Below are 12,318 nucleotides of genomic sequence, written 5' to 3' on the forward strand. Positions count from 1 at the left end.
AAGTATTAAAGAGGATGTAAGAGTGGACAAGGGATACATGGGGTGAACATTGGTGCAGGTCAATAAAATGAGCAGAGACAAAAGTCACAGCCTCCTATTTTAGCGAACTCAAATAGCATTTAAAGGCCCACCTTGCACAAACATCCAGGGGAATGAGACATCTAGGAAAGACAGGAGAAGTCCTTCCTATTATTAGGCTCAAGAGAAAGAATAGAAGAGACGACCTCTGACTTGGTGAGGAAGTAGTCCTGGGAATCTGGCTTACTGGAGCCATGGTGACTATGGGGTAATATTCAGCAGCAGGAAATGATTAAGAAGATCAAGGTAACCATCATATTCAGTAAGCTCAACAGTATTAGAAGTGAAAGGCACACCAGACAGCGGATAGACAGGTAGAGCCCATGAAATGATAGGAAAAGTGACCAGAAAGAGCCATAACAAAAAGGTAAGTTAGGAAGACAAGCTAAAAAAGGAAAAAAGGCAATGCCATGAAGGGATGATTTCCAGGAACTGCCACCATGTCACAAATACACATTTTTCCTAGGGGAGAGAAAGGGCTGGTCAAGTTATAAGGTGCAGAGGTGCAGCCCTGTGAATACAGTGCTCCCTGCTAGGCTGTCTGCTCCATCACGGCAATGCTCCACACCATTCAACCTGAAGTCATGCCCACCAACCATCAAGATGGAGCACAGAGCACTTACCCAGCAGCCTCATCAGGTCTGCACTCCCGTAACTAGAAGGCAAGGACAGTCACTAACAAAGCCCCGAGCTGAACAATGTCTCCACACGCTGTTGCAGCCTACAGAATCAATTTGTTTATTACAAATGCACGACAAAGATCTCAAGAGCACCCCTGTCCCAGAGCTCCACCAGAACAAGCTAACCCAGTATATTCAGATTTACAAAATGAATGTGTTCATCTTCAGTTAAGCTGCTTTCCCAATGACCAGCACACTCATAAAAAACACCATGATAAAGAAAATCCACATGAAAAACCTGTCCATCACTTTTGCAACTTTTTTCCACTCAATTCCTTTGGCCCGGTTTGCTTTATGGTCTCGAACACAATTAGCAATATACTCGATATTTTTAATCAGCATTTTGTAACAGGAACAGCAATTAACAGTCTCCCTAACATTTTCACCATGAACTCCATAGCTTTTACTCAAATTTCCATTAAGCTTCTCCTTGAGATCACAGTCATCATTCCTATTGGAAAGGTGATTCCTTACCTCTTTGTGCCTCCTCTGACACTCATCATCCCCCTCTAACTTACATTCTTCTTCCTTCTCTCTTTTCGGACTTGTGCAATTTTCACCCACATCATAAACAAAAAAGATTTTTGACATGTAGTCCAAAATAACCACCCTGGCCCATTGTGGAACAGGCTTTGCTTCTGAGCCACAGTGATGGAGATTCATTATAATGATTGTCAATGCAGTGGAAGCTGTGATCATGGTCATAGTTGCTATGTAATATTTTCCTGGAACACAAAATAAAATCATATTAAAGATGCTACCCTAATAAAAAATTCAGTGCAGAAATAACAATGTGACAACATAGTGCTAACCATATGTACAAGTGAAACCAATTTTTAATCACCCTGATTCTCTGTGCTTAAATCACACTTAATTTAACATTTAAAAACAAAGATTAAAGCCATTAAAGTAAAACCTCATACTCATTACTGGCATGCCTTTATCAGATGAGTAAGTGACTATTGTATTAACATGGTAAATATTTGCAACCCAAAACCTCTGACTTCGAAATACACCCATTCAAAAACTATCTTAAAAATGTTTACCAGGAGCCTTGCTCTTTTCCTGGTGTCTGTGAAATCCCAATGTTGATGGCTTCATGTGGCACATTAGAAATCCCACTTCCTGATGTATTAACAAAAGTGGTGATAATGCTTTGTTGGAGCTATTGACACACCCCACACCGGCAGATGGATGCCTTCGATTCACACAGGCCAGTGAATACCCAGACCTTGCTGGTGTCCGCAGCTAGCGTGCTGACAGCTAAGAGGCCAGGCACAGAGCTGAAGGGTGGCTCCATTGCCTGTTGATCTGTTGTCTGGATTTTCTTCAGACTGTGCAAATTTTAGCATGGACAAAGCTCATTCTGGCCAGGAACAGATAACAAATACAGTGAATGCAAGCTGTACCCCTCAGCCACTGCCTTTCACAACTGCAGTACACAGCTGACCAGCCAACCTACTGTGGCTTGTGCCCATGCAAAGAGGCAGCTCCCAGCCCCACTCTGCTGCTGTGCAGCCTCTGCAGGAAAAGCAAGGGCTGGCATCGATGACAGAGGATGCGCCACAGACAAGCAGGGTATGAACCCAGTTTTCAAGGGGGTTGGAAAGGATGGTGAGGGAGAGTGAGGGAATAGAGAAAGCAGATGAGGTTAGGTCCTGGCTCCTTAATTTAGACAGCATGATAGGAGGGTAGGGAAGGTACTCCAGTACAGCAAGCCCGTATTCTAGGCAGGAATAGTTGCTGCTGGTGTGGGAAATGCATTCAACTTTCCTATTCATTGACCAGTGTTTTGTCTCAGTTAAGCCATGCAGTTTTTCATACAAACAGTAACAATGAGAATAAAAATGACGAGATCTGAATTATCTTAATGAAACTGGAAGCCAGTGTGGAGGCAGCTGTTTTCCCAGTCCTCCAGAAATCCCACCAGGGCAGACAGGCAGCCTCCTGCCCCAGGGGGCAGATGAGCCGGGGGCCGGAGGAGGATCTTGGCAGAAGGCAGACGGGACAGTGACGCACACAACCCTTCCACTACACATCAGCTCTTCTGAACTCAGATGTAAATTAAAATTCAGCGTAATGGATTGCCAGGCGTTACAATTCAACATAACAACTGTCAGATATTAAGTCAAGCCTGAGTGTCCCAGCCAGGCCATCCAACCACCTGGATCTGACAGAAACATATCCTGAAACAGTCCAACCTTGTGTGTACAGCTCTTGCTTACACTTTGTACTCTAGTTCTAAAATTGTTTTCCATTACTAGCTTTATTACAGTACTTGATAAAATAATTCTAAATTTCTACTATATTTAATAAATAGTAATAGCTAGCTAATACATAATTTAATAAATACAAAATAACCTTAAAGAGCTTCAGCATACCTGTACAAACGCCACGCACATTTTAAGTATTTCACTATGTTTTAAAAATGCAGAACCTTTATCTTCCCAGAAGCCACAAACTACATATGGTCTCCCCGGCATACAGTCCTGCTATTAATAAGCCACGTTTAAAGACAAAATGTGTAAAGCTCACCTATTAAAGGTATGTTTTCAGAGGGAGGCATGATCTCTGCAACCATCAGCTGGAACACAGTCAGAGCAAGAAGAACCGTAACTCCCAGAGACACTTTTTCCCCAGAGTCTGCAGGGAGATAGAATCCCAGTGGGGCCAGGAAAGAGATCAAAATGCAAGGAAGCAACAGATTAAATACGTAGAAAGAAGACTTCCTTTTCAAAATCAGTGTGAAGGTCACATCTGGATAAGGCTCAGAGCAGCAGCCATAAGTGATGACGTTCTTAACCGCTGGCATACCATGAATCTCCCATTCTACATCTTCTACGAAGTCAGAGAGGTCACCACTATCAAGAGAATTGATGATGTCTACCTGATTACCATTATAGGTCCAGGACCCAAATGTAAGGTTGCACTGCTGGCTGTCAAAAGGAAAATAAGATACATCCACTACACACGAGCTCTTTGTGATAGCGGGTGCATCCCAAGTGATTTTTCCATCATATCTCAACACAACATTAGTATTCACTGGTTCTGAAAAGTCATCATCAGCCCTAAAAGACAGAAAAGTGACAGTCAGGATTGACAGGCAACAACCTAGAGTGTGGGCCAGGGAAGGGGGGGCAGGGGGAAGACCCTTGCTTCACACCGTTAAAAGCATGCTTCTGAAATCATATTTCTATTTATACTGGATTTTATTAGGAACTTACTATTAACTATTATTTACAGGTACCAGTGCCCATTAATGCCGAACATCAGTACTGCTAAATTATGTTGTATTTGTTGGCCATAGCTTCTTCAAACTTGACCTCCAACAGCATATAGTAGGATAAGAATCCATTCAAAGATGAAAATAATCTGCTGGTCACTACTGGCCTGGGAGAGCAGACAAGGAGTGCAGCCTTCATGTACCACCTTTTTGTGGACACACAATCTTCCAGAGCTCTTCAGCAGAAAGCACTTCAGACTGCCAGGGTATTCAATTCCCAGTGCAGAGAAATTCAGAACATCTTTGCTGCATAGCATAATCAATTGCCAAATCCTGTCTATGGCTTTATTGCAAAATATTTAGACGATCAACAACAAATGTTAAGACAACAAACATACCCCTTGCTAAGATAAGGTGAAGTGATGAAAGTTCACACTCTGTGGGTCAATCCCTCCTTCAATCCCCTCCCTCCCTCAGGCAAATATTCAAGCTGATTTTGTCCAGCCACTCACTTATTATATAGGACAATATCTGGTCTCCAAACCAAGTTGCTTGGAATCCTGATAGAATCCAATCCATCATATTTATCCTTGTCCCATTTGAGGTATGCATCATACCAGCTTTGTCGAATCCATAAGTAAGCTGACAAAATTTGGTTCCTTTCATCCTGCATAAAAATGTAGAAATATTTCTAGCTGAAGGTGACAAAAGCACATCTTGGATGCAGACAGCATTTGTTGTATAGCTCTAAAGTAGGGCCCAAAACAGGTCAGAATGCTGACAGGCCACAAGAGTACTTCTCAGACAGGTACATATGCCCATACACTGTACGGGGAGTTTATTTATTTGGACTTTCTCTTGTCCAAACCTCCTTCCCCCTGCACCCTTCCTTAGCTTTAATCATAGTTGTCTAAGGCTCCCAGTATCTTAAGAATTTCCTTTTGCAAGCTTCAGAATACCGAACAGCTAACAGATTCAGTCTAACAATTTCTCTGAAAGCTTGGTGAGGCCTTGAAGTTGTAATTCAGAGGTCACAAAAGTCATTTTTCTGTTCTCCTTCCAGACACATTTTCTTTTGCCTTAAAAGTATATTTGGCTAAACCAAATTTATAAAAAAAGTTACTGAAGGCTAAAATAGGGAGTTTATGTAGACACTAATTGCATCAAAGAAAAAGCATTTGCTCTTTCTATTTAAAACTCACCAAAAGTTGCCTGGAGGGTGCGATACCAACACCTAATTACAAAAGAAGTCTTAACAATTCAGTAGCTGTAAGTTTGCAGACTTAAAATGGAAATCTTAGTGTTGCAACCAGATAAGAATCTACAAAGAACTGGAGAACATGACCCTTGTGAGGAAGCATTAGTGAAGTTGTCACAACAAAATGCAAGTTGCTTTTCCTACTCCAAGCAAAAGGCTTACAGCTAGTACATTTCTGCATATCTTCAGAAAAACAGAACTGCACTGTTACTCACCATGTCTTTAATTTGGGACAATGTGATCTGAAGGGTGACATTCAGTACTTTATCTGTGTCTTCCACCGGTCTTAGAGCATTTGAGTAGTCTTCAAACAGTTCATTAAACAGCATGTGAGCATATTTTCCTTTGGCTGATTCTACAGCTAGATAACAGATTTGTTCAGTACATCAGATTAAGCACTGAGCTTATTTTTATATATGTATTTTCAAAAAATCTGTAAGGACAGCATTCACCTGTAGTAAATGAATAGCTAACTACCTTTTCACACCCCACACCCACTGAAAAAAAGCCCTCTGCATCCAGAGATTCCTGCCTTTTTTGAAAGTAAATATCATTACCTTTATTTTACTGATCTTTTTCATAGGCACAGAGATTATTGACTTACAGTCACACATCTGCCACGCTAAGATTAGAAGCAAAGTCTGAAGTCAAACCTGCTCCCAGGCTAAAGACTTGTGATATCTCCCTAAACGCAGTACAGACTCATGCTACTTTCAGAATTTACCCCTTTTCTTTTTTTTTTTTTTTAAACTACGACCTGGAAAAAGACTGAGCTGCTTTTCTTCACAAACTGGCAATTGCATGATATATGAACACATCCTTGGATTAACACCTTTCCTAAACCATGTATTTGGAGATGCTTCCTGCTATGCAGAATGAGTCACTAAGGATAACCCACTGAAAATTTAGATTTTAAATTACACTTTTGCTGTTCCACACTGTTTTGTGCATCACAATTTCTCTAGGCAATGTCTGTATTACCTTTAGACAGATTAACACATTTCTGCAAGCAAAGGGCATGGACAGTAACACTCACAAGACTTGTGCAAATGCCAGCTAGCACTATGTAGGAAACAAGTGCTTTGGAGTATATCACTCTCCAGTGAGTCACAGTGACTTCCTGGACTAATTAGAGTTCAAAGCAAACCCTTCTGATTAAAAAGAAAACCTAACAAATCAAAGTATCAAAGAGCATTTAAGTTCTGTACATACATGATCATTCATTTTGTCTATGCATCAGTGAGACAAAGTAAAACAAAACAGATGAAAGACTTCTGGAGCTCAACTGTGTGAGACACATGAGGACACCAGCTCCTGAGTAAAATAAACCTCAATGCAACATTTAGCTATCAAGCAGTATTCTCACCTTGAAGTATCACTGCTGTGAACAGCAACCACAGAGAGACGTAGAAGGAGGACAGGCTATTTCTCTTCATTTCTGGACCTTAAATAAAACTGTTCACGCAAGGACACAAAAACGTTTATCACCATCCAAAACTAACAACAACAACAAAATCAAGTTGCACAGCAACATAAAGATGCTGAGGCACTGATGAGCTGCTAGAAGCAACTCAGTCCTCCCTCAGCAGCTGTCAGAGTCCTAGAGCGATCGATGGTCTTTGTCCCTGCCACTGCCTAGGGCTCTGATGAACCCTCCCTCCCTCCGTAACCTGAGAGCTGCCTGCTCCGAAACTAATGCTGAAGGAGAAGACAAACAGATGGGTTATCAGTACGAAAACTCTATTCCATTGCATTTTTTACTACAAATGTAAGATTTTGACCAATTTGTGAAGAACCCTTTCACATTTCTTTGGTGGGCTGTGTTTTACTGCCCCTATGTTCAGCAATAGCTTGCTCAGAACAAGTTCTGTGGAACCTGTGGACCCTCACAAAAAAGTGATCTGCCTCAGTACTTTAATTGGTATAGTGACACTATACATCACACATCCAATATGTCAGACAGCAAAAAAACGCCACAGCCTACCTACTCCCATGCTGACAAAACAATGTTTTCACCTACCAAAGTGATGCCACATGGAAGAGATGCAGCTACACCAAAGCTGCACAACACAGACAACATTTGCAGTAGCCCAGTATTGCTGTGTAATCAAGAACTCCCACTGGTGTAGACAACTCTGAGACCAGTACTCAGCACAGTAAGTCAGGAGCAAAACTGGACTCTGCAGATAAAATATCTTTTCTCAATACAGTACAATTTTCCCCAGGTGAACTTGACAAGACTTTACAAAGAATTACACAATTACTGGACAGCTCTTGCATTTAGCCAAAAGACTTACAGCAGAGAAATATGAAACAATACCACACCTGGCCTCCCGTCTACCCCAATGGTCAGAACTTCATTAGCTCTATCTATATTACTCATGTTGCCAAGTTAGTTTCCTAATACTGCAGGTATTTTCTTACAAGTTTCTCACAGAAGAGGAGATGACTTTCTCCTTGCCGTAGTCCAGTCTATCCTTCATGATATACTGCAGTCCATTTTGCCATCCTTTTAGAACAGGTAACAGAAAACAGCCACTGAAATAGAAAGGTGGATAGAATGAACTACCAGCAAAAAGAATTAGTCCAGAACAGTTCTGATCCACACCAAATACTGTTGCTTTACTCTTGTGTAGTCTTTTGGCTAGAAGGAAGCTGATCCTTCCATACGCATAATTTCTATGTAGTAGCACTCCTGGCACTCACTGGCTAATGTTTGTGCTTTCGTGGGGTCTATAAATCAATAACATTTATGGCCAGGTTTAATAGGTAAGCAATAAATAATTTCAGTCAAAGCACCTGTAATGAAATCTATCTCCATCACTTCATTTGCTGAACTGTCAGGGGGGAAAAAAGTGGAAAACAGTTTAGAAGTCAAAAAGGTCAGAGCAGCCCATAGGCAGTATGTAATAACCTCCTTTTCTGTCAGAAGAAGGTATATGCTGTTAGAGACAACAAAAATCAGAGACGAAAGATGAAAGGTTTTTTGCATACAGTCAGATCAGTGTATTCTCAGTGGATACCTTCAGTCTACAGTACATTGCCATTACGTCAGCAAGCAGCTACTGCTTCGCTTCTCTTACTGTAATTACAAGAGTGACCAGGGGTACTGCTTTAAGCATGCTGCTATAAACACTGCTGGAACCAAGACTAAGCTTGGTTTGCCACAGGCTTGAGACAATCTTGTGACCTGTAACACCAGCAATACATATCTGCCAAGTAGTGCAGACAGATAGACTTTAATTTGCACAAGATCAGGTATATTAAAGAACCCTGCAATTTTATTATGATGACGCCTTCTTGAAGGGAAACTGCAGGTTCTCATAAGACAAAAACAAGAAGCATGCCGCATGTGTTGTTTACTCAATTTATTCTTATACACACATATATTCCATGTTATTCATTATAAACTTGCAAAGGGATAGATCATAACCTCTCAGTTATGATCTATCATATTTCCAGTCAAATATACCAATAGTTGCCAATGCAAACATGAGCACACATATACAAGAACATGTTTGTTACGTTTGAGATGCTGCACTGATTATACAGTGCTTGTAAAAATAAAACTACAATACATCCAAAAGCCTTCTCAATATTAAAGATACAAGAAATTTAACAATCTCAGTATGCCAGACCATGTGGCTTCTTTACATTTGTTCACAAGAAATCTGATCTGTAATTTTAATTAAAATGTCCCTAATGTAGACATTTTGTGTGAAGAGCAAGTATTAACATTAATTGTTGTTCATTGATCTGAGAGATTCATCTACAAACCCATGCTTCCTTGGAATATAGTTTTAAATTGTGGCATAATCTATGGCAATACTACTCCCAGATCAAACATCCCATTTAACATTTGAATGGAGCTTAAGTTTATAGTTAGGCAGCTCTCTATTTTTACAGTAAGAAGTTCTGCTACAAAGTCAGGAATTAATATAAAGTATGAAGCAGCTTACAGAGATAATTTAAGAAGAGTCACAGGTGTTTTGAAGTTAGAATCAAGCCATTAACCTCTCCCAGAACTAGACTCATTCCCAGCAAAATTCAAAGTTACCTTGTTAGAGTACATCTGCCAGCAGATGGCCCTGTTAGCCAGCCTACTGATCTACCCAGCTATTCAAGACGATTTTTGTTTATCACACAAAAAATCACATTGCATTTTACTCGACTTTGATTAATTTTGCTGATTATTTGTCTTACATTGGATATAAGACTAGCAGAGAGAAGATGTTCCTTTAAAGGAAAAAAGATAAGTAGAAGGAACAAAACCGCTTAGTGGCTGAATCCAGCTCTCAGGTCTGCCTACCATACATGACACTAGTCACGAGAGGGTTTCAGGGCAAGCAAATATATATCGTTGTCAACAACTGTATGATACAAAACCATATTTAGAGCGCAGGCCACTTCTGCTGATGCAGAGAGCGGTTAAGGCCCATGGCACAATATCCAACCCTGCTTCCACATATTTTATTCAAACATTTCACTTTGTGAGAATGTGTATGGGCTAGTAACAGAGCAGAACGCTGTGTTCATGCTTACATTCAGTGGGACAAGAGTGTACCATTCATTGCTGCACTCACATGACACAAGTAACTTTTTATGGTTCTAGAAAAACACACATGCTGTTATCAAGACAACATCAAAAAAATTGAATTCAGTGTACCGCGATGTAAGGGAAGTTTGACTTGGCATGCACTTTAAGGACAGACTGAAATGGAGATGACATGGGAGGGATCTCTTTCATGTTAAACTTCCAACTTTAAATATTTAATCTCAGCCAAACTATAAGCAAAGCAGGAAGGACTTGTAAAAATATTTATTTAAAATTTTGTTCTTCCAATTAAACAAATCTTTCCCTCTCCTGCCTAAAATAATAATGTGCTCCTGAGGATGAGGTTTTGACATGTACATTTTCAGAATTTTTTTAATGGATTCTTACTCTTTTTTGCATGAGAAGCATTAAGAGTTTAAGCCTCCAACTGGAAAAGCTACAGATACTGTATTATCACAGGCCTCAAGGCCGTCTGTACCATTTATAATCTATCCCTTCAGAGAACAATAAAGAACAGATTGGTTTCTAAGCACAGTTTGTAAGAAGTGTCTCACAGTCTGCTTCTACTTGCCTTCCTGCCAATTTTTCTCCACAGAAGCTGTTGCGTTCACATTCTTTGCAGCATTTGCTACAGAATATTATCTTGTGATGGGGTCAAGCAGCACACTAACTCTTCAGAGTCAGACTTCTCTCCTTAGACTAACCGAAGTCTTAACAGCACAGGTAACAACAGCTCTTCTTGCCAGTAGAATAGCCTCACTGTGCCTGCTCTGGAGAAGGAGAATACAGCACTTCATTTAGACGCAGTGTTTCTCTCCGTGTCATTTTTCCTCACCCACCTACTGCCCTCTCCTTCCTTCTCTCTAAAAATCCCCTACCACCTGAAACCAGCACTCATTCATATTTTCTTCCACCCTGTTGTACACACGGAAGATAGGAAATACATTAGGAAGCATTCACAATGTCAGGTCATGAGATAATGTAGAATATTAGCCACATTTTCCAGAGACGGGAAATCCTAATTTACGTGTTACAGTTGTGAGTTTTTCTGAACATAAATTTTGTTTGGATCCACTTACACAGGCAGCTCTGCTGATCATCTCCCAGCACCTGAAGTAAAGAAACCTTTTGCCCCTAGAAGCCTTGTATTATTTAACGTCATCTAGAATGCAGCACATTCATCCTTTTTCACCAGGATACTTGCAAGCTGACTGGTATTTTGGCTGTCCTTGAGAAGAATTCGGTATCTGGCAGAGTTAAGAACAAAGCTATTTTATAATTTTAGCTATCAGAAAGCTATTTTATATACAGCTCTCTCATTGGGATAATTTCCAGCTTTGTACCATGCCTTTGAATGGCTGACCACAGGATCTGTGCTCTACACAAAGACAACCTCTGGGCCTAGACACTGTTCCAGATCACAGGTTTGCTCTGACAGGCAGCCTGATGCTCCAAAACAAACTGGATTAGAGAAATATTTCTACCCTGTTACAAGGGTGCAGACTCAAGCATCTTCCTCTTTGTGATCACTCTTGAGCCATGGAAGACAGCACACTACTTCAGATTTTGGAAGTAGAGGGAAGCCCCCCAGCTACCACTGCAGGCTGAACACAACTCTAGGTTCCCCAGAAAGCAATTCCTTCAGCTTGCATGCACATCACAAAAAAAAAAAGAGATTAAACCAGTATCTGAAGAAGCAAGACTGAAGGGCAACAGTTCAGATACTAACTCAAAACTAAAGTTTCATTGTCTCCAAAATTCAAAGGGGGGTGGGAACATCCCTTTAAAACACTACCAAAACTCATCATGTTCACAAGGGTATCTGCATAGAGGGTCTAGCATCCCCTGAAAAGATCTGCTTTCCTGATAAGCTCATATCCACCTTGCAACACAGAATATGGCACATCTAAACTGTGTTCCGAGTTCCTCAGAGTTTAAGAGTTCCCTACAAAGAGCTAAGACTAATGCTGTGCACTAATACAGTGCAGCTGGCTGAAAAGGCAGGATGCCAAAAGATGAAGACAACAAGAAAAAAATGCAGACCATAATGTATCAACCTAAGCTGCCACTGTGTTTTCAAGGAATTCACGGAACTCCAATTGCAAGATGACTGCTAAAACAGTATTAATACATGCTACTTCACCAGTGTTGTATACAATTTTACTTACATTGTAATACAAATCTCTCTGAAAAAGACACTAAACAAACATTTATATTGCAAAATTTGGCATTATCTAATTGTTTCTGCTCCATCTAACCACACACAATCTACCCAGGTGATTTCTCCATGTTCCCAGAATTTAGAGGAAGAAAACTAAAATACTGCTTTACTCAGAGTGCAAAATACCAAACTTGGCAAACCCCTCTAAGAGCAACTTTTTTCTAAACCAAATAAACTAGTTTCCAAGCTTACAAATATTGCAGACCTGCCCAGTTTAAAAATATCAGAGCAACTACATGGGGGAGGACACAACTCTATCACAATGCATTTATGCCTGAACAAACCTCCATGTAGGATAAGGCA

At 40.4% G+C, this 12,318-nt stretch overlaps 1 protein-coding gene across 2 annotated transcripts; it reads right to left on the reverse strand.

Annotated features, from left to right (window-relative positions):
- Positions 1–926: 926 nt before the first annotated feature.
- On the reverse strand, positions 927–10,591 carry CHRNA9 (cholinergic receptor, nicotinic, alpha 9 (neuronal)). Of its 2 annotated transcripts, none has more exons than XM_009332445.1 (5): positions 10,555–10,591; positions 5,455–5,600; positions 4,494–4,648; positions 3,294–3,826; positions 927–1,483 (listed from the first exon to the last, which is right to left on the reverse strand). In XM_009332445.1, the coding sequence occupies exons 1-5, from the start codon at positions 10,589–10,591 to the stop codon at positions 927–929; spliced, it is 1,428 nt and encodes a 475-aa protein (XP_009330720.1). The 2 variants fall into 2 exon arrangements, with proteins under 2 accessions (XP_009330720.1, XP_009330719.1); XM_009332444.1 differs by lacking the exon at positions 10,555–10,591 and adding an exon at positions 6,606–6,675.
- Positions 10,592–12,318: the final 1,727 nt, after the last annotated feature.

The sequence above is a fragment of the Pygoscelis adeliae genome, unplaced genomic scaffold, assembly GCF_000699105.1.
Source record: "Pygoscelis adeliae isolate BGI_AS28 unplaced genomic scaffold, ASM69910v1 Scaffold59, whole genome shotgun sequence".
Classification (NCBI taxonomy): domain Eukaryota; kingdom Metazoa; phylum Chordata; class Aves; order Sphenisciformes; family Spheniscidae; genus Pygoscelis; species Pygoscelis adeliae.